Raw genomic sequence first — 19293 nt, 5'->3', positions numbered from 1 at the left:
CTCAGCTCCAGTGTCAATGTTCTTTTTTTCTTCCATAAGAGCAACTGTGGCTTCTGTCATGTGTTATACAGTGAAAACCAGCTGCACAGCCGATCTCTCCAGCCGGAGCGGCGTTCTGACTCCAATTATTTTACCAGAACGCCGCTCCGGATCGTCCCCGGCTTACTTTCATCCCTGATTAGCGGTGAACCAAAGATGGCGAGCAATATTCAGCCTTGTTTTGAGTCAGATGTCCGCTTGGACGAGGAGAAATAAAAAGTACACGGGTCAGGTTCTCTGCAAGTGGATGCATCAGAATGGAGTGGAGGAGGGATCTTGTGGCCCCAAAACTATACATTTTATTTTTTCCTAAAATATTTTTTTCATCTGCTCCTGATTCACAACGATTTTAATACAGAAATACTCAGACAGACCATTTTTTAGCTTAATTTTATTTAAATAAATCCCCCACTATAAGAAAATTGGCACAATAACATGTTAAAACCCCCATTCACCTCGGTGTGGATCTTTAATTGTTTTGACCTCGGCGGAAGCGGAACTACAGTGTCATTTGTTGACGGACGTGTTTGAGCGTGCGCACTACGATGCGGTTGAAAGAGCGCGCAAGAGCGAGCTGACGCTGGAGGAGCGTCCGCGGTGACAAGCTGACAGCGTTAGCTAAAGCAGCAGCAAGAAGGATCCCGCGGAGCCTGGATGTTTAAAGCCGGGAGCGGCTTCAGGACAACCTGTCTTCCACTGTTAAAGGACAGTCATGTCTGAAGAGGAGTGGACTGTCCCGGACGAACTTTTCAAAGACGTCAAGTTCTACGTGGTCGGGGACGTTGACCCAAAGGTAAGGTTCTGGACATTAGCCTTCATTAACTGTGTTGCTATCATGCTAACTAGCCACACACTATCATTCTTAACGGGGAGATGCTGAAGAAGCTAACTAGCAGTGTAGCTAGGCAGCATGCTACAGGGTAAAAAGAGACCCCCTGGGGTGTTTAAATCGTTTGGTCCGTGATGGTAAATGTGTGGAATGAAGTCCTGATACCTGTAAATCGGTTTTGTTTTGGATCGGTGCATCTCCTGGTGCTGTTAGCAGTTAGCTAGTGGCTTCAAGCCCATGACGTGACGTCAGAGGGTAGCTGTCCGCGCGCAGAAACTTGCTTTCAGCAGGTGTCTGCCTTCGTCTCTGGTTGTTGTCTCCTTTATAATATTGTTATAGTTATCACCGAGGTGACCGTACGTCGGAGAGGTGGGCCACACGCGGCTGCCAGGTGCGCTAACTTGTCACCGCTAACATTCTCAGTGAGCGCGCGGAGCCGCGATTTGTGCTGAGAGTTCTGGGTAAACTTCAGATTTAGCGCGTTATTTCCCCCCTGGACTCCACAGTAAAACTGCAGCTAAAGCCTTTTAATTTCACTAAACCAGGTATTCACGAAATATCTTATTCCCCTAAAATAAGGCATTTTTAAGAGTTTAAATCTTTCTGAAATGCGGGTAAATTGATATTATTGTTATTTTGCACATGTAAATACCATAATATTTTCAGTAATCAAAGAAAAAAATAGAATCTGTGACGTTTTAATGCAGCTAATCTCCCTGCCCTCATGTTAGGTAATCTGAATAACACCTGTGGGATTAAGCAGCCCTGCTCTCAGGACCAGATAAACACTTTTCTGCACCCTGGAGGAGCATCTTTCAGGGCCCCACTACAAACCCAAGGACATTATTCAAAAGGGCATTTCTACTCCTATGTTTCTTAAAGCTTTGTGTTAAGAAACAAATAGATACAGATCTTTTAACTAAAAGGGTAATAATCATCAAATAGAAGCACAGAATGAGTTAAGTATTTATATAATTTACATTTACTTTACATCTCGAGAATCATGTTTACTTTTCAGTACTAAAACCCTCCTTTGAACATATTGTTTGACTCTGAACAGCTACTTTAGTTGAGTATATTTGATGAATTTCGGAAGGACCAAATATTCTACAAATGATAAAGGACTGTGTTGTTCAGAAGTATTAATGTTAGGTCTGTAATCTGTTTTTTTATTTTTTTTTTAGACCGAAAGAACAGATTCTCCAATGTGCCCAGATTTGTCCGTGGACGATTTGAAATTGATTTAAAGTCCTACTACAATCATATTTTCATTCATTTTTAAATATTCCTAGTGGTCTTTTTTATGATTGGGCCATTTTTAAGGGAAATCTAAAATCATCTGTTGTTTTCTAGGACATTGATTCTGCAGAGCAGCAAGAGTTAGTCAGAAATTTGTGTGATACTTAGCCTCTGCTAATTTCCCCTCATCGCTTTGTTTACATTCTCTCCTGCTAGCTTACAGCCCCTCATAACCTCAAGCTAACATTAGAGCTATCGTTGCTATCCAGCCTTCAGTTTTGAGCCAGATTCCAGCTCAGATGAGGAAAATAAAGATATTAATGGATCTATTTGTCTACAAGTAGATGCATCAAAAAGAAGTGAAGCCAGGAGCTTGTGGCCCATCCATTGTCTTTGTGACATCACGACTACAATCTTGCAATTTTCAGCTTAATTTTCTTTATACGTGTTCTCTGTCATATAAAAAAGCCACAATAACATGTTAAAACACCGAAAACACAATTATCATTGCAGTATGTCTTTAACATGGAAGACAAAACCACAATTTAATTTGCAGCAACTTTTATAGATCAGCAGATTTTAGCAGCAGGAGCAGAAGCTGCCTGACGTCTTCCCACCGAGCTTCCTCATGGGGATGTTTGTGGCTTTACGGTGAGATCTTGTGCTTGTCTTCCAGGTTGTCCATTTGCTAAAATCAGGAAAAGGGAAGGAGGTGTCCTACAATGCTCTGGCCACTCACATTATTGCAGAAGATGGTGACAACCCGGAGGTGGGCGAGTCCAGGGAGGTGTTTGACCTGCCGGTTGTCAAGGTAAGAGAAGACTGAGCTTCCATCATCTCATCTAGTCAAGTGAATCTTGGTCAACATATCCACAGCTGTTTATCCTGTTACATCTCATCTATCAGAAGCTAAGGGGAGCATTAAAGGTGCAGATCTCTGGCTTTGGTCTAGTATATTTCTGCCAGAGTTTAGTCTATCAAGCAATGATCTAGAGATACCTTTAATATTTGACACTAACTTGTTTGTCTGTGTTTTGCAGCCATCCTGGGTGATCCTGTCGGTGCGATGTGGAGACTTATTACCGTATCCTTCCATCACTTCATACACTGGTTTAACAATCTTCTAAACCAGGGGTCTACAGTGTTCTTTTTCCTCTCTATTCTGGCTCACCGGTTTAAAAAAATGTTTTAGTTTTAAAAAGGAGAGGGGTGCATTTTTTTGGATTATGAAGCACAAACTAAGCAAAACTGTCAGTGAAGTCAAATTTAATTCAGTTCATTAGCAAACAATGAAAGCACAGTACAGATCACTACACCAGGAGTTACACTCACTGTAATGCTCTGACAATCCATTCACTAATGCAGTTTCTTAGTTTACCAACGTCCAACTAAAACAATCTGATGGATTTTTGAGCTCCTTGGAGGACAGAAAAATAATTTAGATTTAAGGTGTGCCAGATTATAAAGGGGACTGTCAATATTTGAAAGTAACTAAAAGATTTTAAGTGCACTTTTAAGTTTAAAAATCCCTGTAGGGTAACTTGGTTACCTCAGATTTAATTTTGGTTGATCTGGTTTACGAATCCATGCATCAACGACAATAAAATAAACTAAAGTTTTTGGTTTTGTTAAGTGCTTCTGACACGTTGACTTTTATTTTGAAAGAAAATTATGCAAACTTTAGTCAAAAGTTAAAAATGATTTCATATTTAGACAAAATGCTATTTTTTAAATTAAATTGGTAACAATAACTTAAAACAGTGCTGCGCTTTTCTAAAAAGTGAAGTAAGAATTTTGTGGCTCCTAGTGGGTTGTGGTCAGTGAGAGTTTGACCTAAATGACACTTTACAGTGTTGAAGGTTGCAGATCTCTGTTCTAAACAAGGCACCAAACCAATCCTAGCAACACTGGTGACATGTAAAACTTAAAACAAACATGGGGTTTGTATTCTGTCTTCATGCTGCGATCGTTTGAGTTGAGTTTCTTTGACTGTGAACTGCAGAGTTACTGGATTCTCCCCAGAATCCGGACAGATTTTCTTTGGTGTGACAGTTTGTCTTCCCAGTGTAAGTGTGTTGTGTTTTGTTCTTTCCTTTTTTTTGGCACAAACTGATAAAGCTTGTAATTTAAATGTAATTTTAGATACCATAAATTAAAAAAGTATGTTTGTTCTTTCTAAGCTTCCAGATGATCTGAGCTCTCTCTGGGCTTATGTCACCTTTTATGGAGGAGAATGTCAACTGAACCTCAACAAGAAGGTCACCCACTTGGTGGTAAAGGAACCTAAAGGGGTAAGAACACAGCACAACAGTAGAACCAAATGCTTTTATATGTTAAGTTTTAGGTTTTTTTTTTTTTTGCATCTACTGAGCCAAAGTTTTGCTACCAAATCTGACCTAATTTTGTTTTGAATAAAAGGAAACAATGCATCACAGCTGCAAAAATACTGTCAATTTACTGTATATGAACGGTTGTTTAGCAATAATTATTTAATGAATGGGTGTGGACAAAAGTGAGGGTTTTCACAACTTAAAAAAAAATTTTGGCATTATATTTGGGCCAATCACTGCAGCAAATGATTTCTGTAACTGTTAAGACTTTTGCACCTGCCAACAGGTATGTTAGCCCACCTGTGAGCCAAAACACCTGTTGACTCCCCAAACTTCATTGAGTATCTCAGATTTAAAAACACTTTCACACATTTTTCCAGGTGAAAGTCAGACTTCATTGATTTAATGCAACATAGATGCTTTAAGACGACTGTACATAGTCACTGAGTCTTCCTTTCTATTGGCGTCAACCGTGAGCTGTTTAATGACGGTGGTTCTGTAACCACAGCGAGTCTATAGTGTCACAGTATTGTTCCTTCTGTTTGGTCCTGTGTTCAGGCGAAGTTTGAATGTGCCCTGAAACATCCCGGCATCAAGATTGTGACTCCAGACTGGATCACAGAATCTGTCAAAGGTACCGTCTCACTCGCTCTGTTCACCCCCCCCCCACTCCCCCAGTGTTTTGTTTTGACTATTAACTGATCAACTTTATAGACTTACTTTGAGCAGGACAATTCTTTTCTTGCAGTTTTGAATATTTTACATTTGGAATAATTTGATCAAAGCTTTGCAGTCCAGCCTTGTTCTCTCTCTCGCTGTTCTCAATTTTGTTTTGTTGTAAATTCAGACAGCACTTGAAAGTGGTGAATGCACTTTATAGTGAGTAGTGAAGGAATTCAGACACACCCTAAGTAGTGCAACACTATCTAGTGCCCTGTACTTTAATGCAAATCAGTCATCCACAACGACACCTAGTAGAAATATCTAATAAATATGAGCATTTTATGAAGAGTTTTTCTGAATCCACTGATGAAAACTTGGATGATTTATTAAAGAAAAAAAGATGATGTTTAAAACCAATGCATTGCGGGTGATCAATAGTTGCCAATATAGTGAGCACTGGTTCACACTGGTTTTTCGCAGAGACTTCTGGGAAATTTCCAAGGCAACTGGATTTTGGGATTGTAGATTCTGTCACCCTGGAAGAAAATGTCAAACATTCTATATAGTGCAGTATGTAGTGAGGGGATTGGGACACAAACTTAAAGACTAGACTAAAACTCTATAACAGTATTTAGTTGACTAAAACCAGATTAAGACGAAAAGAATTCAGATGACTTGCGTAAGACTAAACACTAATTGGTGTTGTTTAAAGACTAAACCCTAGTCATGAAATCCAAACTGTTGTCATCGACCGCATAGTCTTGGATATAACCATTAGATCTTCTTTCTTGAGCCGTTTCTCTTTCTGTAAAGGTGAAGGTCAACTGCGCCTCCTTTTATGCAGAGAAAGGACTTTCTTGCTTGATATGAATTTTGTTTGCTCATGTTCTTCACTGTTTAGAGATATTTTTATTAGAAGATGGATCTATTAATTTATGGACAGTTAAAAAGGCCACTTAGAAATGTTCATTTACCTCAATTTTCAGGCCCCTCCGTACATATTATTTTAGCCTTCTTTACGGTTTGTTTTCTACAGTAGTGTGTATATTAAATCATGAACTCTGCAGATCAGTTCTGGATGTGTCAGTGATGGGTTTTCTGTGTTCACCTTCTATAGATAAAAACAGGAAGGATGAGACTCTTTACCATCCCAGACTCACATATGTGGAACAAGAGGAAGAGGAGGAGAGCGAAGCAGAGTCTTCCGATATGCGCTCTCCTTCTGATGGAAGCTACAGCCCCCGCCGATCGCGACCATCCAGTGGAGGTTCCTCCGGAGAGGAGTCCAGTCCTCGCCGTCGACCGGGACCCAAAAGACTGAACTCTGTGTCACCAACATCTCCTCGCAAACCAGAGCGCCGTAGCGAGCGGATGTTCGACGATTCCGACGATGACTCGCCAGCCGAGAAGGAAGGCACCAACTTAAACTGGACTCCGGCGGAAGTCGTCACTCCAACGGCTCCAGTGTCAACTGGCACAGCCAGGCGGCGAGCCGGGCCCCCTGGTACCAGAGATCTGGCTTCGTCCGCGGGGAGCGGCCTCATCAACCTGTGTTCCACTGTGCCTTCTGTAGCGGGGAGCGAAGGAGCAACAACTGCAAAGACCGGCTCTGCCGCCGCTGCCATCAACCAGCCTACGCAGCAAGGTCAGTATGACTGTCTCCATCCTGTTTATGAATGAAGGGTTGGTGCCAGTGTTTGACAAGGAGCCACCACCAGTGTGTGAATGTGTGTGTGAATGGGTATGTCAATGTAAAGTGCTCTGGGCCTTCAAGGAAGGTAGAAAAGCGCTTTACAAATGTACAGTATTTGCTAAAAGCAAAATGTGTAAACGGCGTAAACTCAAAATTGAATTGAATTGAATTGAAAGGATCAAAATAATTGAAAACATTTCAATCGTATTGATCAAGGCTCTGGTGAATCGAATCAAATTGATTCCGGAAATTATTGGTGATATCCAGCCCTAGTTACAACTCTTTACTATAAGGAATGTTGAATGTGTTTCAGTAGTCGTGATTGTGATGCTCCTCTTCTATAGTAATGAATGAACATGTTGTCATAGTTGGATGACACTGCAGAATGTTCAACATGAACGCCTTTGTGTTTGTGAATTTCTTCTCCACCTTTTGATTGGATCTCTCGTGTTTTCTGTAGGTGTGCCGGTTCCAGACGGCATTCCTGGATGGAGTACAGCCATGATAACCCTTCGCAACATCACCAACACCTCCGATGTGCAGACAGCCAACCGACCAACCAACGTCGCTCATGTAAAGCTTCTTCACACTGCTGCCCATCTCCTGCCTAACATTGTCTATGCGGTTAGGAGGAGTCCGAATTTAGTTTTTGGTTTTTAGTTTTTTTTATTGGTTAATTGGTGATTCTTAATTGTCCCAAAGTATGAGTGTGTGCGATTATGTGGACCTGACACAGAACAGGGACCTGACCCCCACTTTTACCCAACAGTAGCAAGGATAGGCTCCAGCAACCCCATGACCCTGAAAAGGATACAGTGGGTTCTGAAGATGGATGAATTGGCTTTTAAAACTAGTAAAAGCTACTCCTAATCTTGCCATATGCATGTTTGAAAAGGCAATTAGTAACAACCAGATGCCAATCCTAAAGAGTTGAAATCAATATATGTATATTTTAGTAATCACAGCAATTTAATGCTAAAAAATGTTAGACATAAAGGATATTGAAATAAACTGCATATTATGATATACATGAATTACAATAACATATTTTGCACATGCATGGTAAAAATGAGTGTAGCGTATACAAGACAATTCCACTGTTAAAAACAATATTTTAACACACAAGCATAACCAGTATTAGGGATGGGCCATATATCGCTGCCAGGTTCGGTATCGGCCAATATTTACATAATGTGAGTTTATCGGTATCGAACCGACGCTAAAAGAATCCATAGAAATGTTCTGTTTTCAGATACACTTTATTTTGACATCATGGATACTTATTCCCAGTAGATCCTTGGTACTGGGAAGCTTATTTTTACAGTCCTAGTCAGTAATTATTCTGCCTGTTTTTTATGTAGATTTTATATTTAATAGGATACATGTTGTTCCTTATAGATCTCTGGCAATGAGAAGCTGATGATTTACAGTTACGTCTAATAGTCAGTGAATGGTCTGAATGTTTTCAGATATATTTTTAAAGTGATATTTGTTCCCATGAGATCTCTTGCTGTATGTTAAAAAGAAAAGAAAAGTTGTGTTGTAAAGAAAACAATTAGGAAATCTAAACTTTGTTATTGTAGAAATATTAGTTAGCTATTGGCCAAAGTTACAGACTGAAAATAGGTTGTTTCAGTGTCAGCCAAAAAAAAAATAAATGATATCGGCCCATTTCTAACCAGTATAGCCTATTAGTTACACTGAGGTCATTTAGATTAAGTTAGATTTTCATGTGAAGATGTTCCATGTATGCATCAAAAAATACAGTTAATTATGTTGTCATTTGTAAAAGATTTTTTTTAGATTGTCCAAACTGTTGAATCTGAATGGAGTATTTTGATAAAGTGTCTTTTTTTTGTAAGCTAGGTGGCGCCAAACTAGAGTAAACTTGATGCATATTTTTGGCTACAGGCTTCTTACAAAAGTCAACATTTAATCTCATTAGAAACCAGGAATTAGAAGGATGGTATTGACTTCCTCTGTAAGGTATTCGTTGTCACACTTTCCTGACTGCAGATTTTTCACTTGCTCTTTCAATGTTCGTTGGTAGATGCTTAAGCACAGGGTGCTTTCTAAAAGTGTTTTCTCTGTTTGTCTTTGGGCAGATCATCCAAAATCTGGCAGGCAATCAAACAAAGCCTCTGGAGCCGCAGACCAATCAGAACCGACTTCAGACGCCGGGTAATTGCAACCCTGTGGCTTTTAACCAGTCCAAGCTGACAGGCCAGCCTGTCACAGCAGAGCAACAGCAGCAGCTGCTTCAGCAGTCACACCAGACTGCCCAGCAACACCACCAGTTACCGCAGCAGCTCCAGCATCCCATAATGCACCTTCAACAGCATCAGATGATGCAGCTGCAACAGTCCCAGGTTGCCCAGCAACAGGGTTTCTCTCAGCAGCAGCAGCAGCAGCAGTTTCTGCACCAACAACAGCAGCAGCAGCAGCAACAACAGCAACAGCAACAAATGCACCAACAGCAAATGTTTTCCCAGCAGCAGCAGCCCCACGCTTTCCCCCAGCAGCAGCTGCGACCTCAGCAGCTCCTGCGACCAGGTCTGCAGCAGCTGCAGCAGCAACAGGCGCTGCAGCAACATCTTCAGCAGTTCCAGCAGCAGCGCATGCAGATGTTGCAGCAGCAACAACAACAACAGAACCCACAGCAGTTGCACCAACAGCATCTACAGCAACAGCATTTGCTGCAGCAGCAGCAACACATGCAGCACCTGCAGAAACAACACCTGCAGAACCAGAACCAGCAGATCCTCCAGCATCCACAGCAGCAGACCACCACACTGCAGCCTCAGCTCCAACAGCTCCCCCATGTTTCCCAGCTGTTTGGACACGAACCGGGACTGGACAGTGAGTAGCTACAGCATCATTTGTTGGGGAAAAAACGTATTTTTTTACCAGAATTTAACCAGAGCTGCTTCTCTCAGTTCCACAGGATGGCTTTCTGCTTGGCTGTGTGTTTGTCATTGCTGATTATCCGGAGCAGATGGCTGACAAACAGCTGCTCGCTACATGGAAAAGGGTAGGAGCTCACTCCCATCACTTAGACAAAGACTGGTGGTTAATGTGCTGAAAGATGTTGGTTAATGTGACTTATCCAAACTCCTCTGTCAGGTCATCCAGGCTTGTGGAGGTACGGTGGATTCCACCCTCACCAGCCGCTGCACTCACCTTCTGTGTGAGAGTCAGGTCAGCAACGTGTATGTTCAGGTAAGAATCCACCATGATGCTCGTTTATTCAAAATCAAATCTTTTGGTTCCTTCGCTATGACACATAAAGACTTGAGCTTTCCTATTTAACTGCATTTCACTGGCTCTTTTTGATGTGGAGGAGTTGACGGTCTACCTCTCCTGGATGGTCAAACTATGCATCTAATCTTTAAGGAAAAGCCCTAAAGTCCAGCAAATTCATTTAAGGAGTAAAAAGAAAGAATGCAGCAGTTGTGTGTTAGCCTTTAGTCATGTGTTTCTTCTCCATCAGGCTCTCCGAGAAGGGAAGCGATGCGTCACGGCCCACTGGCTCAACACAGTCCTGAAGAAGAAGAGAATGGTTCCTCCTCATCGGACTCTGCATTTGCCCTTTGCTTTCCCTCCGGGGGCCAAACCCTGTTCTCAGCATGTAAGTCCACTCTGTGCAAAGTACAGCGGTACAGCTGAGCTCACTTTTTGTTCTTAAACTGCTGATGGGCAGGGAACATTTTTGCAGCATGAAATGCGTTTTATAGATGCATTGAGTTTCATTTCAGTGATCTCACTCTGAATATATTAGAATCGGTTACAAATGCACATTTGGCAGCCATTGTCTTCCCACAGCCCCACCACTGATGGTTTTAGACATAGATGTGGTGGCAGTGCCTTCTCGAACCACATGGAAAGCAGCAGTTCTGGTTTCACTATATTAGCTGGGTGTTCTGGTCCGATCTAAATGGGTTGCACTCTTAATGTGCTGATTTGAGTATAGATTAGCCAAACTCCAAGCTGATGAAATAAAGGCCAAACTTGGAATTTAGTTCCGCACCAACGTGCAGATCTTTTATCACTGTCAGGCACTTTGAAATGAGCTGGAGTTGCGTTAATTGCGTCAGCTGTTGAAGAGTTACCATAACCAAAATAATGTAAACACTGGAGCCAAAGCTCTGATGTTAAAGCTGATTCATTTTTTTCAGAAGTTATGTCTGTGTGCGGAACTTCAGTCTCAGTTTTTGAACGGAAAAAAGCTTTCGCTCGTTTTACTTTGAAAACTGGAAGCTTCACCGTCACAAAGATGTGTTTGTGGTGGCAGTATCGCGGCTCTTTCTGCTTTGTTTTAGTTTATAAACTTAAAATCCTACATTGATCTGCATTTTAGAGCAAACATACATTGTCCCAAGATAATATTTTGGTTATATTTTACTACACTCTACTATATTTATAAAGATGGGGAATCGATGATCTTGGACGTCACGAATATTTGTACTCGAATTTTCAAGAGCAGATCACGAGTATCCGAGCACCCGGATACTCGTTACAGCCCTACTCTTTTCCACCAAAGACAAATGTTTCTTTTTTTTTTTCCAATATTCGGTTGAATGCAATCAGTAGCCAAATATTCAGTGCATCCCTACTGTGAAGTGTTACGCATCAGCACAAAGCTGCTTTTTTCTACTTCAGATTGTAGTGGGATTACGTTAATTTCGTCAACTTGATGAGTTACAGTCTTTGAAAGAATGTAAACAGTGGAGCAAAAGCTCTGGTGTTAAAAAGGTGAGTGAGGAAGAAAAAGTAGTGATGAAGTAGTGCAGTATTGGGTCCCTGATTGCTTTGATACGGTTGGCAGAATCAACTAGTCGTCTCTAAAAGCTGTCATCTACTTTTGTATTGTCCAGACTGACAGATTTCTACCCTCTGGGTATTGATATCAAGAGAGAATCAGCTGAATAGAAACCTAATTCATTCATTTCATTTCTAAGAACTGATCTTTCTAACCTTTGACTGTACTGTGGCGTCGATGTTGATGATGCCCCTTTAAGCCTTTTCATTTGTATTGACGTCTTCTAATGTCTAACCTTTCTTCTGCTTTTCCAGATCATTTCAGTGACGGGCTTCGTGGATGCCGACAGAGACGACCTGAAGCTGATGGCCTACCTGGCTGGTGCCCGGTTCACAGGATACTTGTGTCGCAGCAACACTGTCCTCATCTGCAAAGAGTAAGGAATGAGTGATATCAGTTACGTGCAGTGAGATTCACGGCTGGTGATTCGCTGACAAAATTAGTCAGATTTACAAACATATGAACCTTACAGAGTAGCTTATTCACCATTTGATTAATAACAGTTAAATTGTGTTGTTTAAAATTTAATTTCTACATTTTTATTATGTTTACAAACTGCAGAATAGAAAAAAATGACCAAAATGGTAATTATTGATGAACTTTTACTTATAAATGAAGTCCACTCCTTCAGAGTCACGTGTCTTCAAATTCCTGAGTTTAGACCATTGACAGTATAATCCTCCATTTAGAAAAATGATGCTAAACAATATTAAAGAATAACTGGACTACTGCATTTGACTTGCTACTGCTAATTCTATTATTCATTTGCAGCGGTATCTCGTTCTCCGGGATCACCAGCGCCCTCTGTCTGAAGGCAGGCGTACTGCGGGCTTCACCAAGTTTATTTCTAAAGCGCATTTTTAGTGGATAAAAAAAAAGAATCACAAACTGGCATCAGTGTAATCAGACATTTGGCAAGAAAAAAACAACGTTTTTTATGATGACAGACCGAATTGGTGAAGTACATGCGGTTTCTGTTGGGGTGTGCGGTGAAACGGGCTGCTACCTTACCTCACTTCTCTGATCAGCAGTGCTCATGCTCTTAGGTCTTTCGTCAGACAGCATAAAAAAATCCCAAACATGGTGGGTTTGTTGAATCTGAGCTAAAGCTCATTTCAGATTGGTTGCTGTTTTTGTTACAATACCACTGATTTCTTTGCAGACCGAGTGGGCTCAAGTATGAAAAGGCCAAAGAGTGGAAGATCGCCTGTGTGAACGCCCAGTGGCTGTGTGACATACTTTTGGGCAACTTTGAGGCGTTGCGGCAGATCCAGCACAGCCGATATTCCTTCTACGGCCATCCAGAACCTCTGGCTCCTAATCCACAGTTAGTCCAGAACCTGCTAGGTATGAGCAGCTGAAACATTTGTTTTCACCTCAGATAAGATAGAAACGGAATTGTTGAGATAGCCAAGTGTGTTCAATGTGGTCTGGTTATTTTCTCTTTGCAGCTGCTTGGAGAACGGCGGTCAAAGTTTCACCAGAGGCACTGGCGGTGAGTTTGGATTAGCCCACCTTCCTCATGGAGTAGTGGTCATATTAACAAGGATGTTGGATAGTTGTAAATATGCAGATATTTTCATGCATGTTGTCTAGTCTTTTGGTTTCTATTTGCTTTTATGTATTGATGATTTGACACTAAGTCAATGCAAGTCATAATTTTATTCAGGAAATGACCACAAGCTGAATCTAACTAAATCGTGACCAAATGTTGGCCCTTTTTCTTAGTGTACCTGATCTGTTTCCTGTTGGACTTTAATTCCTGGTTTTTAGATGTTTCTACTACAGTACTTTTGTTTCTTTGTGGTGAATCAAACCAAACAAAACCAGACTACAGTCTGTTTAAATGACTGCCTAAAGAGAGAACTGCAACCTCTGATTTTTTTGAGGCAATTGTGGCTCCTCTCTATCAGTATAAGATTATCAAACTCCAGATGCTTCCCAAAGATGACTGCAGGACTTCATGTTTGACTAAGGCCCCATCAGTTTGGTGTTTAATTCATCATCGAGTCAGTAAAGATGGCTGATGTCTCCATCTATTTTTTTTTTTGCAGAATCTGCATCTACTGTTGAAGCAGAAGGCTTCAGACTCCACCAGCACTCCAGCGAGCAAAAAGGCCAGGTCAGTGGACCTCTTCATTAAGCTATAAGCTACGGTTCATGCACGGTTTCTCTGCATCTCCATCTATCGTTAAGCTAACGGTCACCTCAGTTCATTAAAGTTCTACTCCAACCATATTTTTTAAAATTTTGTAAAATAATTCCCAGTGACCTTGTAATTATGATTGTGCAGTTTTTAGCTCATTTCATTAGTCAGAGCTTTTTCTAGCATCTGCTTTTCTGATCCAATGTGTTTTGAATTGAGAAATACTCAAAGTTAGTTTTAATTGTACATTTTTAAATGAGTCCTTTACTATGAGAAAAATGCTCACACAAAAGAACATTTTTCTTGAAGCATGTCTTTATAAAACAAAGTTGAGGGTAGTAATCCAAGAAGAACATTTTTGTATCCAAGTTTTTTAATGTTTGTCAATCTAATCAATTGATCAATCAGCTGTTTCCACTCAGACTTCCAATAATCCACTTTTATTTCCAACCATAGTTACCTTTCTCACATTTTTACTTTAAAATGCTGTTTTTTTATTTGACTAAAACTTGAAACGTCTTAAAAGTTCACCTGTATAGAAGCGGATGAGGTCAATTATTCAAAGAAGAGGTGGCGTTGGACTCGTCCAGAGGTTTTCCTGCATCAGAATATTTATGGAACCCTAAAGACCTTTCTGAGTTTAGTTTTGAACTATGACCTACCCTAATCCTGTTTTTGTAAAAGTTAGCATTGCAGGTTAGCTTCCATTGACATATAAAAATAGCAGGAGAGGAGGATGAACTGGGTTGTTACAGTAAATATCTGACATATTAAAGACTGAGTCTGATAGATTCTTGAGAACTAGGCAGGCCTAGTTTTTGTCCTATCTTGATAATTGAAGGTAGGTAGTCAAAATCAATAACCACCTCAGACAGAACGGCATCCCCCAGAGTTCTATCCTAGGAACTCTTGTTTAGTCTGTTCTCTCTTGTCCAATTATCAGACAGTAATAATGGACCCGACCAAAATTATGCAGATGACACTCTGATTTACATTTAACCCCCAATAGATGACTGTTGTCCAGTGGACTCTGTTACTTCATCCCACAGATCAGTCAATGGATGAACAACAGCTTTCTTTAGCTAAACACAGATGAGATTTGAATGATCCTTTTTTTCTCATTGGTATACAAAGTGTTTTTCATTAAACATCCAGTTAGATATGTGATATGGACTCTAACTTTAACAGTTACATAAATGTTATAACCTCATCTGTATTTTATGCTCAGCTAGAACTTCTACAGGTCAGACTGCTGTAGACTTGCTAAACATATTGCTTTATTTCCTTTGAAACACTTTGAGTCTGTATCACTTAACCCTTCCTTTCCCTGATTCTGTGCAGATTGGAGGAGATACATTCCCCCAGTAAGAAACTCCCTCCAGAATCTACTCCACGAGTTATTTTCACCGGCTTTGAGCCCCCGCAGGTGCAGCAGCTCACAAAGGTCAGACCTGCTTCCTCCCACTCAGACCTTTTCTGTACAGAGTTTTTATTTCCTTGTGTGTGATGGTGTGTTTGTTCAACACCGCTCAGAGGCTGCACGCTCTCGGCGGGGAACTGGCAGAGAATAACCTGAAAGCCACCCACCTGGTGGCGGTGAAGGTGACGCGCACCGTCAAGTTCCTCACCGCCATGTCGGTGGTCAAACACATAGTGAGCCCCGATTGGCTGGAGGAGAGCTGGAGGAGCCAGAAGTTTGTAGGTACGTGCATCGCATCTCGTTTTTCTAAAAAAATAAACCCCAAACACTCTGGAGCAAACATCTTGGGTTTCAAGCTGTTAGTTTTTTTTTTTTTTCATGTGGTCAAATTTTTATTGTTTTTCAGAAAAGCCAGAATACAAAACAGGTAAAATCGGTTGCAGAGTAAATGGGATTTGCTTGCATTGTTTACCCTTTACAATCAGAAACACATAACAAGGTCCAGAGAAATGAAAAATATGAAGAGAAAATAAAGGAATGAATACGTAACAAAACTGAGATCAAGCCACCTAATTTTTGATATTAATTAAAATATTTCCCACCTCAAGAATGAAAAAAAAAAAAAATCTGTGTGGCATTTTTTAAGCAAAAAGTTGAGCAATACCTGGAGAACTGCTGCCTATGAGGGTAAAGATTTCCTAGTGATATGATTATTTATTTTGGGAACATGCTTTATGAGAAACATATAAAATATATATTTTTTAAAAACGAGAGATTTTTCAAAGGAAGTGAGAAGAAGTGAAATCCTTAAATCATCACTAACTAATTTTAGCTAATTTCCCTATAAATTCTTATTTGATTTAAAGAATACATGAATTTCTGCAGCTCTGCTTCACAAACACATGATCATCATGACCAAACTGGAGCAGATATAATGAAAAAAAATAATTAAAAAGCTAAAGAAACTCCAAAAAATGCAACAAATCATCTCAAATGACGCAAGTAGCAATAAAAAAAATGTAAAAAAATGTGTTTATCCAAATCTTTATGCTTCACCATTGATATGTTTTTCTTTTTAAATAAATTTATTAAAATTATGAATTAGAATCTATAGTCTTTAGCTCTTAAGCACCCCCATAAGTGTTTTATCAGACAAAAATGAGCTTCTATGTTTTATTTTATTTTGTTTGAATAAATTACACATTTCATTCTTGATCTTCTTTTAAAGATTAAATCATTACCTGATGTTTACTAGTTTGTCATACAATTTTTTTAAAAAGGCATTTAGCTAATTAAATTAAATTATGATCATTGTCAATCATTTAACATTTGTTTTGATACTATATTTATAACGTTGCACCTCCAGATGACCTCCGTCGTGCCATAGAAGGAGGAGTTAATCGTGTTCAACAGAAAACTGATTTATGTGTTTCAGGTGAACAGGCTTTTATTCTGAAAGATGCAGAGGCGGAAGTGTTGTTCAACTTCAGTCTGGAGGAGTCTCTGAGGAAAGCTCACAGCGCTCCACTCTTCAAGGTGATGCTTAAATTGACCTTATTTTGAATACTGTTTATTTATTTTAATTATTGAGTCTATTGTTTTATTAGTGGATGACCTTTAAGCCTTTAATACCGGAGCTCTAACGTTCTTTAATTTATTGTAACTTTTCAATCATTTACACAATCAACGTCATTCCAGTAGATTCTGAAGGAGAAAAGCGGCGTGAGCCGCTTTTCTCCTTCAGAATCTACTGGAATGATGTTGATCGTGTTCACGGTACCGTATGTCAAGGATTTTGTGTTTAAGCATCACCGCTGACACCTCAGGTGTTAATTTGACTGTTTAGACTGATCCTCAGAATCCTGAAGCGACTGTGTTTTTGTCTGTGGATGCAGGGGAAGTACTTCTACCTGACTCCGGGAGTCTGCCCCAGCCTCAGCACCATGAAGGCCATCCTGGAGAGCGCTGGAGGGAAGCTGCTCACCAAGCAGCCGTCATACCGGAAGATCATGGAGCACAAACAGAACAAGGTGCCGCACCTGCAGACCGCCGTTCATGTTCATCCTGAGTTAAACCAGAGTCGCTGATTTATGGTCTTCTGCTGCAGAACCTCCCAGAGATCGTCCTGATATCCTGTGACAACGATCTCCACCTGTGCAGAGAATACTTTATGAAAAATATAGGTAAAGTGTTCTGTATTTATTTTAATGAATCAGATGTTTACTATTTCAAAGTCTAAAGTGAGTTTTTCTGCAGCTGTGTAGTGTTGTCTTTTTTGTTTCGTCAGTGCTAAACAACACTCCTGTTTGTAATGTCGTATTTTGTCTGATCTGTGCAGATGTCCACAATGCAGAGTTCATTCTGACCGGAGTTCTCACCCAGAAGCTGGACTATCAATCATATCCTTTCAGCCAATGACGGCTCAGAGCTCGGAGCAGCTGATCATTTCACTCAGCGCTCTCTGAAAATAATCCCATCTATGAACCAGATTAGAGGCGGATGGGAATGCTTATAATACACATAATTACCCACAATTCTGCTTGACTTATTGATTTAGTTCCATGCAGATCCAACAAACATTTTTTTCCACATTATTATCACAAAAGGAGTTCCACAAAGTATTGACTCAGGGGTTGAATATTTCCTCACTTTGTACTTCTCATCTATTTGTAAATAAAAAAAAAAAAACATGCATACATTTCTTTCTACATTACATTTCAGGGTTCCTGTGAAGTTTATAAAAAGTCAAAAAGCATTGAATTTATGAATTCTTAAATATGTTAAAAAGCCTTCGAAAGTCCTGAGTTTTGATATCTGATCCTTAAAAAATTGTGCTCAGTGAAACCTCTGTTACTCGTTTTTTTTTTAATCAAATATTATTTTTTAGCCACGATTATTTTGATGAAATAATGTTAAAAAAAAACCACAAGAGAACCGATCAAACCAGCTCAAAGACTCTAACTAGAAAGTCCAAACGAAAAGAAGAAAATCACAACAGAAACTTTAGAGTTTAACAATGACAGAAAACTGGAAAAGAAAACGTGTGAATTCGGTTTTAATTCTAGAACAAATATGAGTTTGTTCTCTAAATGTGGTCATGCATGAGATTATTGCAACTCTTTCCATCGATGCGCCGTTTCCTGTGATTCCTTAACGTTTCTCACATATAAATTCACCTGACCAAACGAAGACGCTGCAGACTGAAGACTTTGGCCCGCTGCTGCTTCTTTCGTTGCAGAACCCCCCCTCCCTGTTTTGTAGCTTCTTGTTAGCCGTTTGAGAAGAAGAAAGGTTATTTTTGTGCAATGTTTCTTAAAATAATAGAGGATTAAATGTTTTCCTTTTTCAAGATAAAAAAAAGTGTTAAAAAGAAAAAAAAAGTCAGTTTTTGAAATAAATTTTGAGCAGTTTTATTAAATGTCTCTGAGTTTGTGATCATTTATAAAAACATGAATTGTTTTCAGACGATGACGGCAGATTGCTGCAGTTTTGTGTCCTTCAGTCTGCTGATCAAGTGAGCTCCTGATGAAGGTTTGGGTTCATGCAGTCAGGAGGGTGAATGGGGAGGATTACTAGTAATCATGCCCTCAACAACCAGAGCAGGCTGGGTAAAAAGAGATGTAAGCTGACGTCATGCAGGAGAAGGTGCAGCTTTATGAGAACAACTAGAGTAGCTGATGTAAAATCCTTCTTGAGTTTCTCCTCCAACATTTCTGCACCAGATGCTCACTAACTCCACAGACAGGTGCTGGATACACATGCAAATAAATGAGCTAATTACCGTCTGGCGCGACTAATGAGGGATAATCGGACCAATTAGAGTCGAGCTGTCCTCTGACACCACTCACTGTGAAACGATGAGTTTAGCCTCCTTACATTTCAGTTTATTTATACAACATGAGTGAACAACAGACATCATCTCAGGAACGTCTCACAATAAAGGAACTTTTTAGCATAATTCTGGAGAAATCACAGCATCACTCTGAAACAAACACAATGAACACACTGAAGACCTAACAGTACAACAACATTTGACTGCTGTGCAAACAATGCTAGTCAATTTACAGGCTGTTTTTGCTTTAAGAAAAGAGTTATTTCGTATGCAAATGATATTT

General features: G+C 40.0%; 1 protein-coding gene across 1 annotated transcript; it reads left to right on the top strand.

Moving 5' to 3' along the window:
- Positions 1–549: 549 nt before the first annotated feature.
- Positions 550–18596, top strand: paxip1 (PAX interacting (with transcription-activation domain) protein 1). Its single transcript, XM_024268659.2, has 23 exons — positions 550–832; positions 2784–2918; positions 3148–3191; positions 4110–4173; positions 4288–4398; positions 4996–5071; positions 6218–6745; positions 7254–7366; positions 8899–9652; positions 9730–9824; positions 9917–10012; positions 10284–10421; positions 11867–11988; positions 12775–12959; positions 13064–13107; positions 13667–13734; positions 15100–15202; positions 15292–15460; positions 16614–16714; positions 17074–17208; positions 17286–17361; positions 17517–17577; positions 18343–18596. Exons 1-23 carry the CDS (start codon positions 752–754, stop codon positions 18356–18358), a joined length of 3315 nt encoding a protein of 1104 aa, XP_024124427.1. The 5' UTR covers positions 550–751; the 3' UTR covers positions 18359–18596.
- Positions 18597–19293: the final 697 nt, after the last annotated feature.

This window comes from Oryzias melastigma, linkage group LG17 (assembly GCF_002922805.2).
Source record: "Oryzias melastigma strain HK-1 linkage group LG17, ASM292280v2, whole genome shotgun sequence".
In the NCBI taxonomy this organism is placed as follows: domain Eukaryota; kingdom Metazoa; phylum Chordata; class Actinopteri; order Beloniformes; family Adrianichthyidae; genus Oryzias; species Oryzias melastigma.
The sequence above is the reverse complement of the archived record's forward strand: the minus strand, read 5'-3'. Positions and strand labels throughout refer to the sequence as shown.